The following is a 27,547-nucleotide window of genomic DNA, read 5'->3' on the forward strand; positions in this document are numbered from 1 at the left end:
TGGAATGTCAGCTTCTATGAAAGAAGATTATCTAATGTATATCTTATTTTTAAGATAGAAGCAAAATCAAACAAGATCCAGAGAGGCTGTGGCTTCCACTTGTAGCCTATGAGGAACAGTGGCAAGCTGACTGGCCTTGTTCAGTGAAATCACCGCGTGTGTGCAAACTGTTACTATCTGAAGTGAGGTCTCTCACAGGCTCGAGGTTAGCCAGACAGTCATTCTGTACGGCAATGTCAGCCTGTACCACCAGCAGGCTTGTTTTATAGTTCACGGGTCACAAGAATGTGAGGATAAGCTTTCTCTGTGCCCTTTGAATAAAGCGCTGTGGCTGATAGAAGCACAACTGCCATGCAAATATCACAGAAGCCATGCAAAGAAAAACATTTGCAAATGCTTTTTTGTCTTTAAAAGGTCAAAGGTTAACAAAACTGTTTTGCAGGCGGGACGTTATTTAATTTTCTATCAGTGTTACACATCACAGATGCAGAAATGTAATAAAAAACAAAGTTGTGATTCTATAAAAGACAAGAAAGAAATGATAATTAGCCCTTTAAATAACCATGCTGTTCTAAAGATATTAAGCTATATGATATGGAACAATCAGACTTCATTTTGCACTCGGCTATAAATTAATTACAACAGTAGATTATGCTACAAATAATGAGGTCAAGGGTCAGCCACAGGAAAGCTGGGTCCAAAAGTTTGGACTCGTGCAAGTGTAAGATATGACAAACAGCCTTTTTTTATCATTAATGAAAGCAGAAAATGATTGACTGTGTGAATGAAAACAAGACGGACCGGACTACAGGGTTCTGCTACCCATTAACCCGGTTCATCTGTGCAAAGAAGGTGGGCTGAAACTTTTCTCCGAGCGGAAATAAAATGCGGATGTCAGCCAAAAGATCTCTCATGTGTTTGTACGTCATCTGCGTCCCTCCCCCTCCGTTATCCTCCTCCCTCAGTCTGCTCCTCTCAGTCCGCACTCGTGCCGGCCCGACCTCCTCCTCTGCCCGGCCAGACTCCCAGACAGACCCCCGACGACCGCCGGAATACGAAAGTGTGGAAAAATTAGCTGGAGCACGACGAGAAGGGAAAGAGCCATAACATCTGGTGCGAGAACAACTGTCAGCCGCATTGCAGCATCTCACATATTCTCCCATCTGTAGCCACTTTTCTTTTTTTTGGTTGTTTTGACCCCACATCCATGTTTTAATACGAAGAAAAACAAACTTTGTACTCCATGGAAAGATGTAAGAATAATCCGTCAGAATACTAAACTTGGACACTAACTGCACCCTTCTGAGCACAACCAGCGGGCTGGGCACACTCAACAGGACCGTTAGATTTTTTTTTTTAGCTAGCAAGCTAGGTTGGACCAGGACGACTTTGTGGGGGGAAAAGGACAAAAACGTTTTTTTTCTGTCTGTTTACGAGTTGTATCACACTGCGGGGGAAAAAACACCAAAGTAAGTACGTTTTACTTTCATGTCAGACGGGAGATGTTGTTCGTTTATTTGCGCGTGAGTGGGTTAGCGGTGGCCGCACGCTCTGCATCCTCTCTTCGCTCCGACGTCATTACGCAGCCTTGTAGGATTCGGTAATTAAATGTAACAGGGCCCTTTGGGCTTTTGTAACGAGGAATGGGACAGTAATGGCGGCTTAGAGAAGTAACCATCTAAAAATACGTTCGTTATTGTTAACCGTTGTGATTTAATATGAGGACTGGTGGGTTGTCTTGCGTGTGGCTCAACGGTGGGTGGGTTTCTAAAGTAAAGTTTGCTAAGTAGTAGCAGATTATGTCATATTATCGTTAAATACATAACAACGGGCCACAGATAAATACATCCAGAGTAACAGAAATATTTTCGAGTGATACCATGTTTAAATAACAATTTAAATGTTTTTAAATTTAAGGGATTTGCTTTTGTTTGGGACCCCTCCTGCTTGCACCATTGTGTTCTTCATTTAGCTTTCAGGGTAGCTCAGTCAAAGCTAGCATGTCCTCCACAGTGGCAGGAAAACACCTGGATTTAAAGGTTTCAGAAAATACGAAGAATCTGATCAGTTGGAACAAGCTGGTTGTAAACTCGTTGGTGAGCAGCTACTCCAGTCCTGGGGAATATTATAGGAATAGTGTTGTTTTGCTTGTAACCCTTTAAAAACTGTAATGTTAGTTGTTGTGAGTAATGTTTCACTCTCAGCGTTATGTAGTATGTGTGCATGTATTCTCAAGCTCTGCATTCGGGTCAAAAATCATGATCCCTAAAAGACTGAGAAATTGTGCTGAAACAATTGTTGTATATTTACAAGTATACTGAGAGAAAATTAAGTGCCAACTATTTTGATAATATATTTCATTTTTTTCTCAGTGTAATTGCCAGACTACAAGATATCAGCTTTCTGTGACTGATAAATTTTGGGACTAGCTGGATGATTAAAGAAGAGGAACCATTGTTGTATTGATGAAAGGTGCTTCCAGGCCAAACCTCACATTAGTCCTACAAAACTCTAGAGAGAGAAAAAAAAACACCTTTAATCATTAGTAGGTCTTGGTTAATCTCTACTTTATCTGGACAGAAAATAACTTCAGCTGCCATCTGTCAATGATAGCATCTCTTTGCTTGCTTTGCTTTGACTATCTGTAAACAGCAGCACCTCTGTTGTAATTGTTTGATGATCATTACACATCAGAGCTTCCACGCAACAGAAAGAGTAGCCTCACATACATCCAGGGGCTAATGCTCTGGGCACGGTGACTACTTACTCAAAAGGCAGAACTGGCCTACTTCCAGCAAGAGGAGAATTAGCTTGACAATATTAACTTCACACCTCCTGAACAGACATATTCAAATCAGTCTGGTGACTGATTGAATCTTGCCATTAGTAATTCATCAAGGTCACAGATCGGTGTCAAAGGTGTTGAAGCTGACTTTCTTCTCAAACAAAGAAGACTGGATAACAGTGATGAAACAGATCACTGCAGCCTGGCTCTCTGCCCTTGGGATGATTTTACATTTTCTCCCACTTGCAGTATACATACATACATAAACTACATACTGTCTCTGTCTGTGCCCAACTGCTGCATCTTGTACTAAATAAATAAAATTACACTAATCTGTTTTCAGTCAACAGAAGAATAAGAGCAAAGTTTAAAATGTGAAGGATGTGTATGACTCACCCTCAGAAGGCATGACCTGAGTTACAGCTAATTACCCATGTGCAGAAAAGCATGTCGGCCTCCTGAACTGCCAAGGCATCCCACAGTTTGTCTATTCAGGAGTTTACGGTTTTTACTGTGACTGTGCGAACTGTGGCTGCATGTTGACGCACTTGATGTGATATGTTTTTGGCATTGCTGCAACAACTTTGTACCAGTACATGGTATTTTCTTAAACCCTACATTAAATCCTTATCAGAGTTGAAATTACAATTAATTAACCATTTAAATTAGAGCTGCAGCTAATGATTATTGTGACTGTTGATTAGTCGGAAGCAGTGAGTGTTTGTGGTACTTTCTTGATTGAATTACTTGAACATCAAAAAAGTTGCTGAATGTATTTTTGCCAGTTAAATAATTAATGACTAATCATTCCAGCTCAAATCTTAATGCACCACTAAATAACACACTAATGAAATGTTTTTAAGCTTATCAGCTCAGTAAGAGAGACAACACATTCTATAATTTTAATGGCAGAGGAGACCTGCTACAATATTCAGTTCAGATTTATCAGTGAAATGTGCAGTATATATGCCATTGCAGGTCTCTGACCTGTTTTATTACAGCTGTTCTCAGGGACGGAGTGCCTGAGCAATGATTACTGTAGGGCCACTATCAGCTTAGTGTGTAGTAAACCAATAGAGCTGTGTATCATTTCAGATCTTGTGATACTGGTGCTAATATGATACCAGAACTGTAGCACCAACATAAGCTCACAATGAAGAATATAAAGTAAGCCTAATTTACTATTTAATTTCTCATAATTTAAAGCATCTATATAAGAAGAACTTTGCCACACTAAAATGCAGTTGGTCAGTTACTCGCGGCTGCAGATGTATTTCAGTCAATACTCAAAATGTATTGAACTCGCTAATCCTAGAGAAATTTGGGTGGTAATAATTCATTCATTTGCAGTTTGTTTTCATGTGCACATCCATTAACACTATATCTCTGAATAAAGTTTGTACTAAACCCTGATATGAGCAACAGTAATGTTCAAGGCCAAGAAATGATTTTGGGGTCCTGACTCAGCCCCACTTTGACTTTTGTGATATCATCATGCTGTCGATGTACTGTTGTGTTTCTGACTTACCAGACCTTCAAACCCGAGTTACTGAAGATTGAGCTTTGACCTCAGGTAGTCAGGTCAGGCAGTCCACAGTGTTTCCTCGCTCATCTGTCTGATCTCTCTGTGTCTGGACAATTTTTAAACGTTGTGGTTTGAATGAGTCACCTGGCAGTTAACAACTTAAGTATGGATGGATATGAGTAAATGGGTAGTTAAATACACATGGATGGCATGTTATTAGTGACTCACAGTCAGAGTATATTCCTACTGTCTCATGACTTGGGTTCCTCTAGATGACTCAGTCTCCCATCATTGAAATGCAGCACTGGGTGACTGTAACACTCTATAAGATGTAATTCATGCATGGAGAGTGAATGGGACAGCTGGAGCTCTCACCCGGTATGGTGGCAGCATGTTTACATTCTCCAAATATTCCTGAGCTCTGTACCAGGTTCCAGTGTGGTCTGTTTAGGTTTACCTCAGAGGTTTTTTCCCTTTCATTTCATCTTTTTTTTTTTTGGAGAAGCTACACTAAAGGTTATTAAACTTCAGGTAGACCTGAAAAGAGGCATATCAGTAATATCTGTATTGTTGATGTGTTCAGCATACTGCCTGAAGCAGGATCTCTCTTTAGAATCATCACATGCTTGTAATGTATATCCATACCAAGGAGAAGAGGGGAGACAGTCAGAGAACTTCCTATGTCCCTCCCTCCTGCCAGGGGCGTCCTTTACTTTTATTGGACCTTTGAAATGGTCAGAGTCTGGTCATATGATCTGGTGGGCCAATGGAATGTGTTGTGAGGAAAGCTGTGTGGGGAAAAGTTTTAAAATGCTGAATTCACTGAACGATCTCAGCTGGTACCCCTAAAACTATCCTCTCAAATCCTAAATTGCTTTCACTCAGCTGCAGTGCAAAATATATATTTTTCTGTCCTTTAAGCCACCTTCATTTGTGACCAGAGGCTCATTTAGTAGCTTAAATATGCTGTTAAGTAGAAATCACAAGACCTGACAGGGCACTCCAGAAGATGTGAGAAGTTGTGCTACTGAAGAGGAAGAACTGGCAACATGACTGGGAAAAAACATGTCACTCTTCCCATCCACCACCACTTGTGCTGGGAGGGGGGGAGCCCAGCACTCGACCAGCCGTGCTGTTGCAACAGGAAACGGGCCATGACTAACATGACATGAAGTGGAAAACAACTGACACTCGTGGACGGTGTCAGAGGTTACAACCAGCAGCAATATGTGTTATCTTTAGGGTTAACTTAGTTACGAGTGGGCTATCAGAGACCCAGTCAGGAACTAAGAGACCAAAATGTCTCTTTAAAATCATACCAAAAGCTTTCATGGAATATCTAGTCAGATTTCTGAATCTGACCAGACTTACTCTTCGATCAGATTGCTGCTGGACTCATGCGTAAAAAGTCTGTACGCATCTACTTGTGTAAAACTGAAATGCTTAGGTGATTAATTAGAAAAAGGTGCTGTTTTTTTTGTGAAGTCATTGCATGACTCACAGTTCTTTATATCCTCGTCAGATTTCAGCTACATGTTTTAAAGATAATGGGGGGAGGGCGTTACACATAACTTTGGCTCTGTGGGTCAGAGAGGGACTCCTTCTTGGTTATGGGTATGGAGCAGCAGGGTGGGGTTGGGAGTGGAAGTGAAGCGGTTACAGGGCTTTGCCGTTTACAGCTGCAGTGAGTTGGGAGGGGAGTTACTATAGATTTGCAAGGGGACTCCAGAGACAGAGTTTGTGTGTGTGTGGGGGTGGGGGTGGATGCATCCCAGCTGTTCTGCTCATATGAATGAATTATGACTCACATCCTTGATTCTAGTTCTCCCTGACCCATCAGCACATTTACTCCTTTTCTCTGCCACTCCCTGAACTTAGCAGCAGAAATATTCATGCCTGTTCCTTCTGAAAAAGCAAAAAAAAAATAAAAAAATTGCAGCTGAGCAGCTGCTGTCAAGTGCTCAGGGCAGCTCTGGTGTTGAAAGCACGAAGCTCAGTTGTTGGTCTGAGTTTTCTGCCCTCGTGTGGGCCTCCTGAGCTCCCTGAACGTTGCTTGTGCTCTGTTTTGTGCATTAGGGGACACCTACAGCTAGGCTTCCAATGAGAGGGAAACATTCTTACCATCATCTAATTCTCTTAATTACATGGTACCAAACATTCCTAATAACACATGTCTTTCCATATATACATAGCCAGGACTGTATAGCTGCTGCCTTTAGATCAAGACCCTATAGACTTTGCAGTGCATTCAGACTTTCGGTGGGACCGTGTCACCGTTTCTGTTTTTATCAGGGTGTGGATTCTGCCTCAGGAACATATGTATGTTGTGTCTTTAGATCTTTGTTTTACAGTCTAATAAACCCATGGAGCTGGTGCTGACTCCTTGTGTGTCCTGTGTTGCAGGATGATGTCGGGGCTGAGTGAATGGTTCTGGCAGGAGCGACTCTGGTTTCCGGAGGGTCTGGGTTGGGCCGACCTGGAGGATCGCGATGGACGAGTGTACGCCAAAGCCCGTGACTTGTGGGTGGCGCTGCCCATTGCCCTTGTATTTCTCATTATCCGTCAGGTCTTTGAAAGGTTGGTTTACTTTTCATACTGTCTTGCCCCTTGTCTTTGTCTTTGGTTGCTAATTCAAACATTTGCTACCCTGTGTTTACACACTTTCCTCCAGCCTAACTCCCTTGACTTTGCCTTGACTGCAGCCTTTTCTCCATCCTCCCTCTCCTCTGGTCTGCCCATCGATTATCTCATCCTCTGACCTCTAATGATATTATTTTACTCCTGAATGCACTTTTTGTCTCCTGCTTTTTCTCAGCAGTTACTTGATATTCCCTGTGCTGTGTCCTACTTTATAAGATGTAAAGCTCTGTTCTTTCAAGTGACTCATGTTCTCTCGCACACAAATACATTGTCCCTGCTTCCAGTAGCTAGTCTTTTGCAAATCAGAATTTGGAAACTGCAGAAATATGATAACACAAACAAACAGTGCAAATAATAGTTTTGTCCATATTACATATATAAAATAGAAAATTCACAGTAAAATCAAAAGGGCTTCCTTGATAGCACCCTGTACTGCATCTGTGCTTCTTCAGTTTCTCACTGTCATCTCTACGTTTCAACTCCTTTTCAAGTCAACAACCTTTTTGTTGTTGCAGGACGGTGGCTACTCCCCTGGCTTCTCTGCTCGGGGTGAAAGAGACGGCCCGGCTCAAGGCCCCTCACAACCCAGCACTGGAGTCCTACTATTGTAACATTACCAAAAACCCCACACAGGTAGATATTCGCACACGTCCAAGACGGACCACCGTGTTATGTGTGTATTTCAGGAAAACTGAATACTTGGATCTGACCTCTTTGTGCTTTTCTCAGACTTCGATAGCAAATCTTTGCAAGCAGTCTGGATATTCAGAAAGACAAGTGCAGCGATGGTTCAGGAGACGAAGGAACCAGGACAGGCCGAGTTTGCTCAAAAAGTTTCGAGAGGCCAGGTAAGCGTGCATACAAACACACTTTTAAACATATATGGATTCTGTTTAGCTGTGAGGTGGGTTAAAACAGCAGCTGCCCACTCTAGAGTTCCTCCAGCTATATGATCACATTTCTGAGGGTAAAAGTAGCCCTCTATTTTTAACATGCGCTCATTACAATGCCTCTGGGCTGCTACTATGCCTTTGGCTCTCCTCACTCACACAAACCTAACCATCCACACGCTCATTAGCATAGGGCCTTGGCAATTCAGGATACTGTCACCACTCTTGGTTATTTTTATGCATGAGCATGAACTGTAGCAGAAGCTAAACCAACAGCATGACCACCTGATAATACAAGGCTGCTGAAACATGCCAGTGTCAGCTGGCAGAATTCACATTGTGGCAACAGACAGCGCTTAAAAAATATTCAGTTTCATAAACAGCAGCAGCTAACATCATATTGTTAGCTGTTAGCTAGGACTGATACACAGGCTAATCATCGGTGATAGCTTTCTGTGTGACTTAAAGGCTCAGTTCACCCAAATTGCAGGAGGACACAGGTGAACACCTTTCATTTGAACTGCTTTGCGATGAGAAAATATAAAAATCATTCAGTATGAGGAATAATTAGAGCAAGCAGAACCTGTTTCAGTCACTGTTGCTTTAAGGCAGGCTTGGAAAAAACTGAACTTATCTTTTAACGTGGCTTATCCCAAGTACTTAAAGTGCTCTGAAATACATGCAACATTGACAACTTCTGAGATTGCTGAGATTGTTTTTGTCACCGTGTATAGTGTCCCCATTCATTTGTGTTATCCAGATTCATGGTCACACTGGTGCTGTTGAATTATAAGAAACTTTATGTAATGTAAACGCAGAAATTTCAAAGAAATACCTCAGGTTGGAGGTTTTGTTTTGAGTTTTTGTGGTGAAGTGACCCTTGAACCTGCAGGAATATGTCTCTGTGTCTGCTCTATGTGTGTGAAAAATTAACTTTAAGCTAGTCGATAATGGCTTGATATTCTGCATATGATGCTTGCGAGGATGTGTGCAGATTTGCATGTGACTGCATGTTTGTCATTCCCTGGTTATGGTGTGTGTTTCGCTGTGTGAGTTACAACATTTCTGTCCTGAATCAATCTATTGTTTGTGTGCACACAACAGGCGTTCTGTCTCTCTCACTTATCCCCCACACCCCCCACCCCCCCACTGGTGTATCTCACACACTCCCACTGTCTCTTCTTTCTCTGTGTTCGCCTTTCTGCTCTTCTGTTTCTCTGTCTGCGGCTGCTGCTGTGCTGTCTGTGTGAAATCCCCTCTCCACACCTGGCTGTAGTGGGAATGGCCCCTCACTGTGTCACTGAATGTTACAGGATATTAACAGGGAAAATACTGTCTGACAGCTCTCATTGTCTCTCAGCATGTGTGTGGCTGTGTGTGTGTGCGTGTGTCCTGATTTGACATTCTCAGTGTAGTTAATCAGATTTTTCCAGGCTGCTCATTCAGCCTGGCATTTTTTTCCAACTTGCAACTCTTGTCTGTTAGCAGCGACTGTGGGTGAGAGTGTGTGTGTGTGTGTGTGTGTGTGTGTGTGTGTGTGTGTGTGTGTGTGTGTGAGAGAGAGAGAGAGAGATGCATCTATGTGTTTTCTGCTAGAAAATGTGTCTACTGTCTTTTCTCCACTGATTTAGTAGCAAGTGTGTTTGTATGTGTGTGTGTTCTCTTGCAGTTGGAGATTTACCTTTTACCTTCTTGCTTTCATTGCTGGCCTGGCCGCCCTCATCGATGTGAGTACTTCCATGTTAACCTCAACCCCCTCCTTCTCTTCTTCCTCTTGCTCCCCCTCCTTCTTCTCTCATCTCCTCATGTTCACATCCTTATTCATCACCTGCCCTGCCATTGCACTTTGACGGTTTCTGTGGTAGTCGGCCTTCATCGCCGTGATAACCTCACCTCTTGCACAGTCAGAGGGGGGAACATCGACTCATTGCAATGCTGAGTCAGCTGATATAAATACACCTTTCGAGCTCTGCTGCCTGCCATTCACGTTGCATCTCTCCTTCCAGAAACCTTGGCTGTATGACCTGAAGGAGATGTGGGAAGGCTTTCCCGTCCTGGTACGTCTCTGAGATGGCTGTGTACACTGAATGCGGCAGGGTATCTGCAGGTTTTGAAACAATTTAAAAAGCACTGAATTCAGTTCCCTCACAAAGTTACAAACTTTAATATTTCCGCTTGACTCTTGTCCGATAGCTATTAGGAGTCATTATGCATCTATAAACTACGAGTGCAGCAGTGTTTGTGCTGCAGAAGGCACCATCGGAGCTGTAGCCAACATTCAGTCAACAGTCAGTTCACTGACTTGTAAGGGTCAATTGTAGGTTGAGCAAAAAAAAAGTTAATTGTTTTTTAGTTGGTTAATCTATTCATCAATTTTCTGCCACTTGTCTGGGTCCAGGTTATGTTTATTGATTAATTATATCACTAGGAATTTTTGTTGCATGCAGCTAGGAAGTACTGAAAAAAATATGGTAGAAATGTCAATAAAAAAAATCATGTGCGTAATAAATAATTCTAGACCTTGTTTTCCCTATTGGCTTTCTGTCATTCTTTGACTGGTATGATCATTATATTAATTAAAAAGGTCTTTAAAGGTCTTAAATTGGATTTGGCGAACACTGCAGAAACCCTGCTGGACAAATCACAAAACACCCTCCTAATGCAGAGTTCAGTTGAGCTGAAATTATTAGCTCATTAATTTAATTTATTATTCATCAATATTTTAAACAGAAAAACAATCACCGGTTCCAGCCTATTAGACATTGGTATTTGTTGGTCCTGTATCTTCTATAATTATCACCAAGTATTTTTTGGATGCTTAACTACACAAAACAAGCTGATTGAACGTGTCACCTCTGGCTCTAAAAACATGTTATGGACCTTTGTAAATAATCAAAGTATTGGTTAGTTGCAGCCCTTCACAGTCACAGTGTATGTTCGTGCACATTGGTGTATGGATTTTAAAACTGGTGTTCTGCTGATCTCCTTTAGACTCTCCTGCCATCTCAGTATTGGTACTACATGATCGAGTTGGGTTTCTACAGCTCTCTGCTCTTCAGTGTGGCTTCAGATGTCAAACGCAAGGTGAGTGAATTCTCCTCCTCGGTTTAACTGACAGAAACAAAAGACTTGCATGGGAACAGAGGAAAACGCGCACAAAATTTATCCAGACAGTAGTTTTGTTTTTTCACTTTTTCACTTTTTTTCACATCGTCAGTACATCATGATCAACTATACCCAATAGGAAAACAACGTCTACTCTCGTTATGTGATCAGTTTGACATCTGCTATGGACTGTGGGTGGACATTAGACTGTGGTTACACGTGTGTTTGAATGTGTGTGTGTGTGTGTGTGAGTGGACTTTGCTCAGCTGAGCACAATGTGGAAAATCTTTCCAGTGGGGCACAGTGTGTTCCTCCAACACAATACTATAACCTAGTTGCCTCTTAAGCAGGATTTGCAACCACACACACAGACCCAATCATAAGATGCAACACACGAATAGAAATGTTCCCAAAACTTTCTACCATGTCACTATCCTTCCTTCTCTTTAGGACTTCAAGGAGCAGATTGTTCACCATGTAGCAACCATCCTCCTCATCAGCTTCTCCTGGTGTGTTAACTACATCCGTGCTGGAACTCTCATCATGCTGGTGCACGACTCCTCTGATTACCTCCTTGAGGTAAATGTCCTCACGTGGTCATCGCAGTACTTCACTTTCGTAGCATTTTGATTAGCATGAATGAGACCAGTGAATAATCAAAAACCAAATCATATTTTGCGCTGATTTCATTTATCCCTGCCAAAAAGAAAAACGCCATTTAGAGTGTTTAAATGCTGCATCCTGAGTGAGTTTTAAGTTTTGTTCACTCGTGATTCAGTGAATGCTATGAAACTTCAGCTAAGATGAATTCTGATGATACACTGCCACCTTGTGGAGGAAACTACACTTTGCTTATCTACAGTGGAATGAGGCAAACCATTGTCATCATTCATTATCTGTTTGTATGAAACTTGTTTATTAAGTCAATGTTCTTGCTTTTCTCCCCCTCTGACAGTCAGCAAAGATGTTTAACTATGCTGGGTGGCGAAATACCTGTAACTACATCTTCATTGTGTTTGCTGCGGTCTTCATTGTCACCCGCTTGGTCATCTTCCCATTCAGGTACACGAACATATTTAAAATAGTTGTTTTGGTTTTGTTATGACTGAGTGTTATAAAAGTTACCATGTCCTTAATTTTTACTATCTCTATTGCAGGATTATTTACTGCACATGGGTTTACCCGGTGACCATCTATGAACCCTTCTTTGGATACTACTTTTTCAATGGACTTTTGATGACTCTGCAGTGTCTACATATCTTCTGGGCCGTCCTCATTATACGCATAGCAGTCCGCTTCCTTACCAACAATGTAAGCAAACAAAAACACACACACACACACACACATTACCATACATGCAACTGGACAGCCTGAGTTCTGATGCAGGCCAGAACAATTTGAGCCAAAATTCTTATTGATTAATGTTTTGTTTTGGTTTTTTTTTTGCTTTTTAGGAAAAAGTGGATGATGAGAGGAGTGACAAAGATGAAACAGATGAATCAGAAGAAGATGAGGAAGAGGAGGAGGATAAAAAAGACATGAAGAAAAATGGACCAGTGCAGAACGGTCACACAGTCCACAACAACAACCACAGCAAGACAGAGTGAACACAAACACAACAACACAAGTGTTGGGACGAAAGAATGTGCGAAGGACTCATATCCCTCAGCAGGGGAGGAGGAGGAGGGAGGGATGAAAAGAAAGAGAAAGAAGAAGGCGTGTGGGTCAGGGAGGGGAGGAGGTCGTTTCATAAAAACCAAAAGCAGCAGATATCATAAAGAAATTTGACACTGTTGCTTTTGCACAACACAAAAACACACACACGTTCATTCGTACTTTTAGAGGGCACAGAGATCCAACAGATGATATACACTACATTAAGTGGCATGGCTTTTTCGCTTTGTCATCAAAGAAAATTGTATCACTGTCAGTGTGCAATGTCAGTCCCAAAATTTCAAAGAGACAGGCGAGAAAATGGAGAGGAGCAAAGTGTGGACACAGGAGGGGGTGGGGGTTGATGCTGCTTCTACTTTAGCTTTCCTTGTTCTGTGTGCCTTAGAGCCAGCTGATGGCTGTTAAAACGCCATTTTAAAGCTTTCTGCTTTAATCTTGTGTTGTTTTATTTTGTTGTACCTTTTTTGTTTTCCACTAAAAGAACAAAAGAGACTGAAAGTGAGTTTTATGAAAGAGAGACAACAGGGCATTTATTTCCTTAATTTTGTGTCTATGCAATTACGTAAATGTTCAGCTATTGCAACATGTTTGCACAAACATACAGTGTCTCTTATACAATGTAATTACTTGCAGTAGGACTGAGTTCCTCTGCTCTCCAATGCGGCCTGTGCCAAAAGTTGCTTTCTTCTTTTAATACCTGTTCAATTCTTAATCCAGCATAGCTCATCGTGTCCAGTTCCTGCTTCCAGAAGAGATGTCTGGGCTGCAGAGGATCTGAAGATCCACCCAGAAACCAGTGCTTGGCACAAACACTACAATATACATCACAGCTTCCTGCTAGTGTTGATGGAGCTGAATGTTTTTCCTCTCTGGTGTGTCTCAAAGAGATCGAATCGAATGCAACTAGACTTGGGTTCGGTTCAATCTCTTTGAGATGGCTTTGACCTGGATAAATGAGAATATCCACGGACACTCTCTGGTGCGTTTGAATCACACTTATGATGCCACGCACTGAAAACCAATGACTCTCAGTGAAATTATTGCAAAGGTGGGTTGCTATGTCGTAATACAGGAGTTTTATTAAGTCGAATGGAATCTCACAGATAAACAACTTCCAGATTTTACAAATATGAAGCAGATTTCTTAAATTCACTGCCTAGGAGCCTTGGATATGTGTGTTAACCTGGCTTAGACTTTAAATGTTGATCCAAATGAATGATTTTAGGTATGATTCTTTGTATGAAACAGGTTTACATGCATCGCTGTTTGATGTTAAGAGGTAAAAGATATTGTAATGAATTTTTAGTAGTTCAGTGTTTTGAGTTTTGAGAGGTGAATTTCTGAAATGAGTGTTGCAGTTTTGTCGTCATGCTTTGAAGTTTTTTTTGTTTGTCAAGTGCCTTATCTGTAACATATGGGAAGCTCTCTCTCCTGTCTTCAAGTCTTCTTGTTTTCTTTCCTGTCTCCACATTATATCCTCCCTCCATTGACTCATCCATCACTCACTTCTCCTCTCTATAAATGACCTTCCTTTGAAACTCACCTTCATTCCACCACTGCGTTCTTACTAACCCAGACCAACCAGCAACCTCTCTTCCCTGGTGATACAGAAGAAACAGCTGTGTCCTAATTACAGTGTTATTTCTTTTTTGTTTTTTGTTTTTTTTTTGTATTTTTGTTTAATAACTAAGTATTGTTATTAATAATAAAAGCGAAGATCATGAATCACAATGAAATTTAAGTTGTTTATTTATGAATCACATCTGCCAGCATAACACAGAGTAAATCCTTCCACTCAGACTCCAGACTTCCACTCATTTTCTTCCATCTGACATTTTTCGCTTTGAGAATAATACCTCGTATTACCATTCAAACAGTTAGGTCTCTAAATTTAGATTAGAGTAGAGATGTCAAAAGCAACTATATTTACTCATGTACTGTACTAAAACTGTGCACAACTGCACTACATTTCAGAGGGAAATGCTGAAGTTTATAAACTACAATACAGTTATACAAATTGGTTGCAATTATCTCCATCTCAGCCAGCTACAGCTACCAGCTGTTTACACAGTAACTCATAATTATACAGTAATCAAACAATGATATGACAGTGAGCACTCTACTTGAAAATTTTATCAGTTTACTGAAAAGGCTTATGTATTTTAGGTGTTGGAAAGTAGCCCAGTACATTTTGCTGTCTACTCCCATTTCAAGAGACGTTATACTTTCACTTCAGGACATTTCAGTAGGAAATACAGTATTTTTTTACTCCACTGCATTTGATAGTTTGAATTATACACGTCAGCTAATAAAATATGCACAGTTAAAAATTACAAAAATCCAGTATTATGCAAAATAGTTAAAAGTGTTTCCGCATTCATTAACGGCAATACTGACAGGCTGCTTACTAAGTTCTGTAACAAACTGCAAGGGGCAGTTGAAATCTACTAATTCTGAAACTTGCAGTACGTTTTGCTGATGCTGATTGTAGCTGGTTATTTAAGCACACATTTTGAAAGGAAGACTTTGAGTTAAACTGAACTAAAGATTTGTCTGTTGCTGTTTGTTAGCACACCGATGCGCATTAAGCACAAAGGTAATTGATTGTTTGTGTCATTCTCAGGTTTTCAAACCCCACTCACTGTTAAGTCTCATCACAACCTGTGAAGAGACTTAACAATCAACTATCTTTAGCAAGAATTGCTTACGCACAGACACGTCCACACACTTCTAGTGTATCAAGTGATGACTGGGAGGAATTATTTTCGGATGAGTCTATAATATTATTTATTTAGAAAAGCCCCGCATAGTATTCATTTAGCTTTGCAGCTCTGCGAGTCCCTCAACTGCCAACGAGGAGGAGCAAAACATGGATTTCCCAACATTTCACGTCATTTGCATCTGGCTTGAGTATTGTCCAATAGAAAGAGCAGGAAAGAAAACACTGTAGACAGTTTGCGTCCTGCTAACCTGAAACGCCATCTTAAATAGAAAGGGGGGTTTAAACCGGGAGAAAACAGAGGAAGGACCACTGGGGGAGTTACATTTTTATTTTCTCTTGTTTTTTAATTACTGGAGTCGTCGAGTTCTGGTACAGTACTTGTCATGGCTTTGCGCGTTTCCAAGACAAAATAGAGCGACATACGTGAGGGGATCGCTGAGGCACTTAGCCTCTAGCCTGCTAGCAAGGGGGAGGGGCGGGGGTTTTGAGGATTTTTTTTTTTTCCGCAGCCGAAGTTGTTTGTTTATGTTATTCCATTCGGACATGTCCTCTTCAAACCCAGGTAAAGTGCAATAAAAGTCACAGCAACAATTTATTCCTGTAATACTATGCAACTGTTAGTCGGCTGTGGGCGTTTAGTCGTGCATAGCCGAAGCGGACACTTTCCTAAAGATAGCGTGACAGCGTCAGCTAAGTTAGCTTAGTAGCAAAGCTAATGCCACAGCAAGGCTAGCTGGTTATTGCATAAGTTGTAGCTTGCTGGCTTGCTAGCCAGTCCACAGTGACTAGAGTAGCGACTAGCTAACCGCTGAGATAACGCTATTATGATATATTGATATGGCCAAACGAGATAAAGTGAGAATCCAAATTTAAGTTGGCCAAGCACTAAGCTGCGATTAGCTAGCTCCGTTCATATCCATCTGTTTCTAACGTTAGTGGTCACAAGATTGGTGTGTGTGTGTGTGTGTATTGCTTCAACGTTAGTTTGGTGCCGTGATTATCTTAGGTCTCTATAATCAGAAATTAAGGATATAGTTAGTAGATGTCGCGCTAACCTAATGGTAAACACAGGCTGTGAAAGGGAACCAGTGTTACTCCTGTGTGTTAATATTAATTTGGCCTTGAGCGGTTTAGTTTCTTCTCAGCGCTAGAGTCACAATAGGAAATCATCTGTCATCTCTGCTACATTTCGTCTTTCTCTGTGCCTCTGTGTTATTAATAGAGTTACCAGACCCAAATCTGGGTATGGGAGCAAGTGGAACCCAAGCAAGTGGTGGAGCTGTTGTACCAAAAGGGACCAGCAAAAGACGAGCTGCGTGAGTGTGTGGCAGTGGTGCATTTTGTGCTGATTCGTTAATATTATGTTCTCCTTATTAGCTGACTCTTTCGTTTTCACCGCTATGGTCAAAATTCTTGTGAGAATATTTGTGTGAATTTACTCATGTGACTCTCTTTATAATAGCTCAGACTTTGATGACGACATTGAAGGCAACAAGTTGTTCAGGTACATTTGCCTCAGTTTATTCTGTCATAAAGCAGAATGTGGTGGCGTATCAAATCTCAAAATTGTCTGGACTATTGAGATAACAAACAACGTTTTCACTGTTTTTCCTCAGGTGTGACGATGAAACAGCAGGTCCCAACAATGACAAAGAGCGCTTTGCCAGGTAGGAGGATGAATTGGGAGAAACAGATGTGTGTGGATGAAGTGTAGGAGAGCAGTATTATTGAAACAACAGTTACCCCCAAGCTGTTGTTCCTCTTTTTTCTCAGTTTTTCATTTATTTTTTATTTTTATTTTTTTCACTCTTACACTTCTTTTTATTTTGGTAGAGACTATTGGGCCTGTGTTTTAGTGGGTTGGTTTCATTTCCAGGTTTTTGGAAGAAGATCAGAGTTTTGCAGATAAGGAAAAACTAGCCAGGTATGGCCCGTACCATTGTGGCAGGCTCCCTCTCCTGCTTGTATCCGTATCAATACTGAATGCACTGATCAAATACTGTCCTGTCTGGCTGGTACCCCAGCAAATTGTCATTTTGACAGTACGGAATTACTGGTATATTTTGCTGCATTACGCGCCTGTTTTAGTGCTTGTCAGAATGTTTTGCTTTTCTGCCCAAGACACCTGGTCGTCTCTTTCAATTCACCACTGTGTTATGTGTCACTAACTGTTATGCTGTGTGTGACTCAAGGACTTCTTTCACTTTGATAATCCCTTCTTCTTGAGCAACCTCCCTTTGTGTCTCTTTTCTCTTCCCCCCTCTCTCAGGACATCTGAAGGGTCTTTCTCTTTCTGCACTTGCTCTCTTTTGTCACAACGACTGGTCTTGAAAAACCAGATCCTTGCTTTATCACTCTCATTTTTTTAGTTCATTGACTTCACGTTATTGTTTTATGTGTCCATTATTTCCCTCACCTTCTCTCAGTCCCACTTCTTCTTTCCAGTTGGCATACTCACATTGCAACATTAACTCTAAACTCTACTCCATGTTGTCCACCTGCCCGTCTGTTTCCCCATTTCGATCCCTCTTGTCCTCTCCACCTCTGTCCCCTCCCTGGCCTCGTTTCCTCACTCCAGGGAGAATCACAGTGAGATTGAGAGGCGGAGGCGAAACAAGATGACTGCCTACATCACAGAATTGTCAGACATGGTGCCGACCTGCAGTGCACTAGCACGGAAACCAGACAAACTCACCATCCTACGGATGGCTGTGTCACATATGAAGTCTCTAAGAGGAAGTGGCAACACCAACGCAGATGGGTCATACAAGCCTTCTTTTCTCACTGACCAGGTATGAACGACTGAGAGAGAGAGAAATATAGAAATTGAGGAGTGGTCAGATGTGAAATGTAAATTTTTGCCATAAATCAACTTTGCTAAAATAATTTCAGTTACAAAGTAAACTCATGTCTTTGATGCCATCCATTTATAGGAACTGAAGCATCTCATACTGGAAGCAGCCGATGGCTTCTTGTTCGTGGTGTCATGTGAGACTGGCCGCGTTGTTTATGTCTCTGACTCTGTGACACCCGTCCTCAACCAGTCGCAGTCTGAATGGCTCGGCTCCTCCCTATATGATCAGCTACACCCAGATGATACAGAAAAGCTCAGGGAGCAGCTCTCTACGGCAGAGAATAATAGCACAGGTACACAGCATATACACACACTAAATATGCAGGGTTTTTTTTTTAATTATCATTATGGACCTCAAAAGTGTGTCCTTTGTTAATATAAAAATGTTGGCATGATCACTTCATGATTGGGTCGAATTTGTCTCTTATTTCCCTTTAAAGGGAGGATGTTGGACTTGAAGACAGGGACAGTTAAGAAGGAAAGCCAGCAGTCGTCAGCCAGAATGACTATGGGAGCTCGTCGATCCTTCATCTGCAGAATGAGGTGTGACGTTATGTTGTTTATCCAGTTCATTATTTATATCGGTATGTGTGCCCAGCTGCATAAAATGTCTGTGTGTTGACCTGTGTGTACTTGTAGGTGTGGCTCTTGTCCTGTGGAACCATTGTCCATGAACAGACTGAACTTCCTTAGGAACAGAAACAGGTGACCACACAGTTTTTGAATTTTATGTTTTGTGTTGAGATTACGGTGCAGAAGATAAACATCTCTGTAGCAATAAGATGCAAACTGTATATTTTACTATTTCTTCATTCCTCTCAGGAATGGCTTGGGTGCAGCCAAGGAAGGGGAGCCCCAGTATGTAGTGGTCCACTGTACAGGATACATCAAGTCCTGGCCCCCTGCAGGTAAAACCAGCATTTTTTTAAAGTGTTGGTCCATATATCCATCTGTTATGAGTTATTCTTTGTGGCCTGTCTTAACACAATTTTTACTTGTTTGTGTTTTAGGGGTATCATTAACAGATGATGAGGCAGACAACACTCAGGGGAGTCGCTACTGTCTAGTTGCCATTGGGAGATTACAGGTATGATGGGTGTGTAGAGATATGCACTGTGTAATTGTGAAAATGTGACCATTGGATCTTAATGTTTACACTTGCAAGTTTGTATACATCAAAATGAAACTGCTTATATCAGGAAGGAAGAGAATTTTTTTTGAAAATGCATTAGTAGCACAAAGTTGTATGTTATGGTCACAATCTGCAGTCTTACCTGAAGTGAATTGTGGCTAATATTTGAACTGGCTGCAGCGTATTTTGAAATAATCTTGCTGCCTTTAAACTGTTGATTGTTAAACATTGATAATAGTTGTTACTCTTGGGGCAACACTTTTTTTTTAAATTCTGGTTATCTACCTCAAATCTTGTGTCTGACTTGTTTTGAGCCATCAGTCGTAATGGTGGTAGCGTGCATCATGCTAATTTAATGCATGCTACCATATGCAAATCTGGACAAATCTGGATTTTGTCCCTTTTTTTTATTTCTTTTTCAGGTGACTTGTTGCCCTGCTGACTCAGATATCAACAGCATCAGTGTTCCAGTGGAGTTCATCTCACGCCATAACTGCCAGGGCATGTTCACCTTTGTAGACCACCGCTGCTTGGCTGCTGTTGGCTATCAGCCGCAGGTGAGACTGACAGCCGGTGAAACAAATGTAAATGTTAGGGACTCAGACTGTATACTGTGTGCAGCATCCCTAACGTCCCATCTTTGAGACTGAAGGTGGTTGTATTATCTGCTATGTTGCAGGAATTACTGGGGAAGAATATTCTCGAACTTGCCCACCCTGAAGACCAGGGCTTACTGAGAGACAGCTTTCAGCAGGTAAGACTGTCTGAACGTGTGAAGCTTTTTGTTTTACCTCGGTTTATGTCTTTCAGCATCATTGTGTTTACAGTACTCAGCCGATTAGGTATTACACTCCTATAACACTGTTGGACTCTAAGCTCAAAATCGACCCAGCAGAAGTGTGTTTAATTCCAGACATTCTTCTTCTTTGTCAAAACCCTGTACCTACATTACCCACAATGAATCTCAATTGTACAGACTCAGGTGTGGTACACAAGTAGCAGATAACGTAGCCTTGAGCCCCTAGCATCAAGGAGAGATGTCAAGCAGGCCACACTGGCTACTGAGCAGAGCTCACTTTTATTCTTTAACTCTAACACATGCAAACTTAAGTTACAACATCTGAGGTAATTTACCAGATTTATGCAGCTGTTTTCACATATGCAATAGTACTCAAGAACTGTATACAGACTTTGATGTTTCAGTGGAGTTCCCTGCTAAGTAGCTGAATTCTTTTTTTGGCTTCCTGCAATAATCAGATTTCTGAGACGTCACAGTGTTTTTTTATCTAGGTAGTCTCAGGACTTTTCCGTGAGATTTTTCAAGGAAAATCATGAGATTTCTTCTTGGTTTCTTAGTCACACTTATGCTTAACCAGGTTTCTCGTCTTCCCTTTCTATGTGCAAAAGGTTGATATAAAGAAAGTGCAGTTGTGACAGTGATGTGGCAGAATGATAAGAAAGATGACTTTATTTAAAAAGTCAAAATAAAACTCCCCCCATGTAGTCCAAAACCACTACTTTACACCGCTGAAGATCTCAGTATTTGTAAAACTGAGACACACCGCAAGGAAAGCCACACTCCATTGTCCAATTATCTATGTAACCCGATATCGCCATGTAACTCTGTTTCTTATGTACATGTAAACCTTGTGTTCATTTATTATGAAAGCACCAGATTATGTCTGTTTGGCTTGCTGGACTTGTGTCCACAGGTGGTGAAACTGAAGGGCCAGGTCCTGTCAGTGATGTTTCGATTTCGCTCTAAATCAAGAGAGTGGCTCTGGATGAGAACCAGCTCCTTCACCTTCCAGAACCCATTTTCAGAGGAGATTGAGTATATCATCTGTACTAATGTCAATGTCAAGTGAGTCACACACGATCACCTTAGAATGATTTTTACCAGTATCTGTCATTATGTAACATGATTTCACAATGAAATACTGCACATAATGAAATCACCGATGTTTTGAAATGTGACTGTTATGAAAGATCCCTCTGTTTGAATCCTTTTACCTATCACCCTCAGCCCCCAGTTCCTTTTGCACCCTTACCACAACCCCTTTTGAAAAGACCACACACTGATCATTTTCTCCCTGCCTCCCACCTCTCCCCTGCACCTGTCTCTGATTGTGGGGCAGTAGAAACTCAACACAGGACCCCCTCACTCCCATCTCTTCCCCAGGGGGTTCGCTGCCCCCCTCCCTGGGCCAGAACAGCCCAAACTGCCCTCCTGTAGTGCTCAGCCCTGGGCAGGTGGCCACCAGGTGAGACCAGGCCTGGCCTGACTATCCTCCCTGTGCATGGGAGAACGGGCTGCTTCTTCATGGGAGACTACTGCTGTTTCTAGAGAACTGCAGTCCCTCTGTTTTTTAATTTTCATTTTCCCCTGGGTGATTCTTCTGTCCAGTGTGTTTCTTTCTGTTCCCTATTAGAAAAGTAGTTCTGTTTTCTATTAAGAAGCATGTCTTATAGCTGTCTTTTTATAGTCGGCAGTGAATTTGGTAGAAAGAGACCTACTTTTAACACAAGTGATGTTAGCATGTTAGCACTATGTATATGTATAATAGACCTTTCTTTCCTGAAGTGTGTTACCCTCTTCCTCTTCTGTCCTCATTTCTCTATGTTGCCATGGTGACAGGTGGCGGGTTGGGTGCTATTTTGTCAGCAGGTGTTTGGAATTTCTCACTCAACAGTGGAGGGCATGGAAATGGAAATGAGGCTATTTTAAACCAACACACACTGACTCTCCCTCTCATTCTCTCTCACTGTTTCCTTTTTCAGGCAGTTACAACAACAGCAGCAACAGGCCGAGCTCGAGGGAGGCGGAGCCAGAGATGGCCTGTATGAGGCTGGACCAATCACCCTCTCACAGGTTAGGCCATGCACATGTGGGGATGCATGAATGTCAGCTTGATTAAAGCACAGATTATGCTCTGCTTCTCTTGAGTCCCCTTTCCCTTGCTGTAGTGACCGATGTGGCCTTTTTATGGAAACAGTGGCAGGATGTTGATTATAGGCCCCTGCAGGAAAACAGAACCGGATGTCGGGAGAGTTGACTGCCATTCGTCCATGCTAGAAATAAATGGAACACTCTCTCTGTAGTACTTTGTTATGTAAAGAGTTTTGGAAGTTTTCCTAACAAAATTCAACTGGGTGTGCTAGCAGGTTCATGACTTAAACTGCCACATGTACACAGTCAGCTTGTCTTTTAAGTTTTTACTGGAAGCAGTTGTGAAACAGTTATACAAAACACAACAAATTCAATAGTAGTGATAACAAATCAGGAAAAAATTTAGATCATAAATATGGATTAGTCCAAAGGTGTTGTAAAAATGAATTTGTATTCTAACAAGAAAACCGGGTTCACATAAATGTCAATCACCAGTTAAGAAAACTTTGTACCTCCCCACAGGAAGAAAATCTTTTTAAAGTAATCAAATTGGTTTACAATGCGTTTGACCATATGCCAGTGTTATGCTTAACATCATACTTTTTTTTGTCTGCATGTTTCCAGTTTACACAGAGTTTGGGAGTTTTGTCTCCTACCATGATTGCAAAGCCAAATTAAAGTTCATCAGATTAATGAGACACGTAATGTGTATATTAAACTGTACAGGTTTTGTTATGGTGCCATGTTTGACAGCAGTTTGACAGCTTTGGTAAACACAACAATGTTGGAGAATTGGAGAATGTTGTGTTGGAGAATTCAGAAATTTTTCAAGCAGTTTAGCCTTCAGGTTGAGGTGATGAATCATCACAAGTCTTGAGGCCGATTCTTCACCCCTCAAATGCTAAAAACTTTGCCATATGAAAATCTAACCCCAATATTTTTGGTGGTCCTCAGATGCAGGGGCAACCAGTGACAGCAGCAGGACCGGACCACAACAAGAGCCTTGAGAAACCAGAGCTCTACCCCTCACTTTTTCAAGGGCCAGATCAGACCAGGGTCACACCCCCTGCCCCCAGTCCCTCCACACAGATCTACTCTCCAGCCAACAACTTCCCTGCTGGTCGCTCCAGTGATGTGTACAGGTAGGAAGTGTCTTACAGTCTGTGTACATATCTGTGTGTGTGTGTTTACATGTAAACCAGATCTTAATCCTGGAGGCAATCCTTCATCTAACAATTTCCTTGGAGCTATTTCAGATAGTTAACTTTGATTACCACGGACAGTTAGACAATACATAGACAATTCCATAATCATATTTTTTATACATACAATACCACACAGAATCAAGGAGCGTGCCTTTAGTTCTTGTCATGTTATCTAGAGATCTGACTTAATTAGGTGATATTGTTCATTTACGCAACCTGTACCAACTGGTTTGCCAATCATGAAGTTTTTGCCTGTGAGAGCAGAGCAAGCAGAAGCACTTTTTTTTTTTGCATGATTTTGGCTTGTGTGCAACAGCAGTCCATGGGAAAAGTGCTTGTTTGTGCTTGCTTCTCTCAAAGGTAAATCTGCCACATACTGTAGTCCACATGTAGAGTATAGGAGAACAGTGACTCTCCACATGTGCTTTTAAGGGGGGGGGGTAGACGCTGTCTGAAAAATATTATACTCCTGAAATTGGTTACTGTATGTTTCAAGTAGTCATCTTCTCCCAGTTGATAACAGCCAGGTAACCAAGCTTTCTCTCCCTCCACATCTGTCAGCAGATCAGTCAATATGACCTCACAGGTAACTCCACATATGGCACAGCCAGGCCACTCAGCAGGGCAGATGCTGGCTCAGATGTCTCGTCAGAATGGAGTCCCGCACTCAGTTACTCCCTCCAACACTGCAGCCCCGCTACATGGTGGACCAGCAGGAGGTGGATGGGCTGGAGCTGGAGCTAGACCACAATTTAATAACCAGGTAAGCCAGTACAAGATTAATTCCCTGATTTTGCGTCCATGCCAGTTATTGATCACGTATTGCCTAGTTAACATTGACCCCACTTTTCAGCTTGTCAGTAAATGGACATACTCCTGTACTATTCAGCAGGTGGCTCCACAGGCAGCAAAAACCATGTCTCCACAATTTACTCGAATGGGTGGTTTTGGAGGTGGCTCTTCCAACTCTTTTGACCAGTTGCCTACAGGTGCTTCTCCCGCCACAACCAGTGGCACAAACTACCCGCCAATTAATGTGCGTGCCAGCCTCAACACCAACGGTTATGGTAGGTTGTGCGCGTACATATGCAGATCTGCGTCTGTATGTTTGCACTAGTGCATCCTCTCACCCCTTTGTTCCTAACCCCAGATGGCTCTCAGTCTGGGGCACAGTTCCCCTCTCGAGCAGCGGAGGCAGTGTGGCCCCAGTGGCAAGGCCAGCAGCATTCACAGAGTAACGCAGAGCAGCATCCTAACGCTCAGGGCAACCAGCAAGATATGTTTCCTGTGAGTGATAAAAGCCTTGTCTCCCTCTCTCAAGCACTTTCGTCTCCCTCACTCTCTCAATCAAAATAAATCTCTTTGTCTCTTTAATCTGATTCAGGATGTGTTGTCTATGCTGGACCAGCCTGCGAACTTCAACAGCGATGACTTTGAGATTCCCATCTACCCTCCTTTTAATGAGTGACCTGGTCAATACTTTTCTGCTGTGTTCTTGACTGTTTTTTTTTGCCATCAGTCTGTCTCATATTTAGCTTTTCTGCTCGTCTTCTCTTCCTGCTCCTGAGAGAAGCACTCTTCCCTTGCTTTGCATGGCTTAAATTGCACTGTCGCAAGCCAGTTAAAGACGGAGGGATATATCTGACTGGAGATGTATTGGGGAGGAAAATCAAGGATTTGCTACTGACTGATTATTTTCACAATATTCCAGCCATTGCAAGAGAGTTCTCTAGCTAGCACTGCCCAAAGCTCAACAACTGATGTTGTAGATATGTGATATAAATATATATATAAATATATAAAAGCGCACAATCACAAGACCACACTTGAATAGAGTGCACAAAAACACTCTCTTACACTCTGGTAAAAACACACACACACACACAAAGGCCTTTTATTTTAATATGTTCCTAGTTTTACTCAGGCATTGATGAAGAGTGTATTTTGCAGTTTTGCCCTTTAGCATGTAGACTAATCACTCCAGTTATTGATTTAAACTCTCAGGAAATTGCTGGGATATACAGCTTTGATTTTTTATTTTTTTTTCTAAAATTCCCCCTTTGTTGCAAGCAAACCCAACACTCTGTGCTAACCTCACTCACAGTTTTAAATCCACAGCATGTCTCTGCATGTCGGCACTGCTTTCATGGAGCGCTTCTACAGTATTGAGTACAGTTTCCTGTGTACATTGGTGGCTTCTCTTACAAATTTAATTATTTCTTTTTTTTCTCTCTACATGTGAGGGGTTTTTCTTCATTAAATGATTTACTTCAACTGCAGGCACACAGTGTTACAGTGGCTGCATACAGTTTGTCTTGGTGCCCATTGGAAATGTATACAGTCTGTTTTTCTTTGCCTACATATATACAGCGTGCATGTGTGTATGTCTGTAAAAATGGATGCATACAAAATGCAGTATCATTATCAACTTTAACACAGTCGTAGGGTTTCTTACTTGCTTGTTTTTTGTTTTTTTTTCCTGTCACCCTGCATTACCCCGTACCAAGTATGGGCTTTTTGTACTCCTTTTGTAAAAGAAATACAAAGAAAAAAACTGAAAAAAAAAGAAATCGCACAGCAATAATTAACAAGCAGGAATTGTGTACTCTTAAAGCCATTCATAATTGTTATAAATGTTGTCCTTGATTTAATGTTATTTTAAAATGGGGATATGTGGTAGTAATGTTTGATTTGATTGAAAGGTTTCCCTGTATTTTATTGTTATTTTGAAACTTTTGATGATCTCTTGACCTCCCAATTTCCTTTTCTGATTGGTATTTTATTAATGGTTTTATCAGGGTATTTTAGGATTGAAATGGAATAAATAGAGCTAAACACAACATGAGCTGCAAGCGAGAATCACCCAAAAGTTTTTATTTAAGTGTTTTTTTTTGTCCTCCTGTTTGTGACAAACATTTGGACTTGGAATGAATCTTTGCCAACCAGATCTAATCACTTGTGTTTTACAATCATTTTTTTGCTAAGTTTGTATTATAGAAGAATGTTGTGGGATGCAAGATCATGCTTCTAACACATTTTAACTCTTAATATGTGAAATTAGTTTAAATTTGACCCTTTTTATTACAGTTTTCCATTGTCTGTGTGTAACACTCGCACACTCATGATGACAAATGATGTATCTGTATGTAAGCCCATGCTAATAATTGTCTGGTTTTCATCTTCAAGAGAGTGGTATGGTGGTGACTGTGTAGTCTTTGTCATTGTTAATAACCTTTTTGGTTGCTCTGTATCCAGGTTTTTTCAATGATGTGAACTTTTATCACTCATAGAAACACAAATATATAAATATACTGTATATGTCTATGAAATGTTAAATGAGAGAAAGAAATGTTTGGTTTTTGTATTAAATTGATATATTGTTGAAAATGAAGGAGTTCAACTGTTGTTTTGAACTGCACACAAGACGACATAATTGGCATCATTTACTCCTGAATCACAAAGTCATATATGTTTCTAGTGTTCACGATAGCCTGATAACAGTCATGCAAGAATCATGGCTGTCTTTATATCCGTGTCTGCTTTGACTTCCTTGAGACAATTCAGTCTTCTGAAGAAACAAGAGACAGCTTTGGTTCGATTGGCATGTATCTGTTTTCCTTGCCCATTCAGTGCATCTGTGAAGATGCAGAGATGTGTGGCTTTGTCCTGGGATCAGTTTCTGCCTTCTTCCTTCCCTCATCTGTTTCTCAGCCTGAGGGTGAAAACAGATGGAATTAATGCTTGTACTAGTCCAAGATAGGTTTACAACTAAACCCTGTTTGGGTTGCACTTGAGTGACGTCTTGTGCTGTAAATCCTTTTTTTTTTTTTTTTTTTATCATTTCAGTACATGCATTTCAGTACAAGCTTACTCTTTCCCCTGTTATTAGAACAGAGTCACTTTACTCTTAACATTTGTGTATCTCTGTAGTGGCATCAGAGTACAAGCAATCTGCATTTTTTTGGTTAGGATCAGTTTCCAAACCCTCTCAAGTGGATTGCCACAAGGCGTCATATCCTCTTTCTCTTCCTCAATCTTTTCTTTTTCCTTTCTGCATCTTGACCATTTCATGCTACTCTAGACTATTTTCCACCACTTTTAGACCATAAAATAATCTCGTGTGTG

General features: G+C 41.3%; 2 protein-coding genes across 11 annotated transcripts; both read left to right on the forward strand.

The window, feature by feature from the left end:
• The first annotated feature begins 935 nt into the window (after positions 1–935).
• On the forward strand, positions 936–14,350 carry cers2b (ceramide synthase 2b). 3 transcript variants are annotated; one of them, XM_046399948.1, is made up of 11 exons: positions 936–1,469; positions 6,714–6,887; positions 7,466–7,583; positions 7,680–7,798; positions 9,510–9,567; positions 9,847–9,897; positions 10,832–10,924; positions 11,396–11,524; positions 11,901–12,007; positions 12,103–12,256; positions 12,400–14,350. In XM_046399948.1, the coding sequence occupies exons 2-11, from the start codon at positions 6,715–6,717 to the stop codon at positions 12,550–12,552; spliced, it is 1,155 nt and encodes a 384-aa protein (XP_046255904.1). In that variant the 5' UTR covers positions 936–1,469; position 6,714; the 3' UTR covers positions 12,553–14,350. The 3 variants fall into 3 exon arrangements, with proteins under 3 accessions (XP_046255904.1, XP_046255905.1, XP_046255906.1); XM_046399949.1 differs by having other exon boundaries at positions 936–1,113; XM_046399950.1 differs by lacking the exon at positions 936–1,469 and adding an exon at positions 1,497–1,755.
• A 1,202-nt stretch (positions 14,351–15,552) lies between these two features.
• On the forward strand, positions 15,553–26,813 carry LOC124064927 (aryl hydrocarbon receptor nuclear translocator-like). 8 transcript variants are annotated; one of them, XM_046399824.1, is made up of 21 exons: positions 15,553–15,903; positions 16,564–16,657; positions 16,804–16,845; positions 16,958–17,008; positions 17,218–17,265; positions 17,920–18,133; positions 18,275–18,488; positions 18,636–18,738; positions 18,835–18,900; positions 19,018–19,103; positions 19,206–19,282; positions 19,750–19,884; positions 20,007–20,081; positions 21,040–21,191; positions 21,469–21,591; positions 22,109–22,199; positions 23,172–23,359; positions 23,984–24,185; positions 24,312–24,489; positions 24,573–24,709; positions 24,807–26,813. In XM_046399824.1, exons 1-21 carry the CDS (start codon positions 15,867–15,869, stop codon positions 24,888–24,890), a joined length of 2,397 nt encoding a protein of 798 aa, XP_046255780.1. In that variant the 5' UTR covers positions 15,553–15,866; the 3' UTR covers positions 24,891–26,813. The 8 variants fall into 8 exon arrangements, with proteins under 8 accessions (XP_046255780.1, XP_046255782.1, XP_046255781.1 ...); XM_046399826.1 differs by having other exon boundaries at positions 24,315–24,489; XM_046399825.1 differs by having other exon boundaries at positions 15,554–15,903; positions 23,987–24,185.
• The last annotated feature ends 734 nt before the right edge of the window (positions 26,814–27,547 follow it).

The sequence above is a fragment of the Scatophagus argus genome, chromosome 9 (assembly GCF_020382885.2).
Source record: "Scatophagus argus isolate fScaArg1 chromosome 9, fScaArg1.pri, whole genome shotgun sequence".
NCBI classification, from domain to species: Eukaryota; Metazoa; Chordata; class Actinopteri; family Scatophagidae; genus Scatophagus; species Scatophagus argus.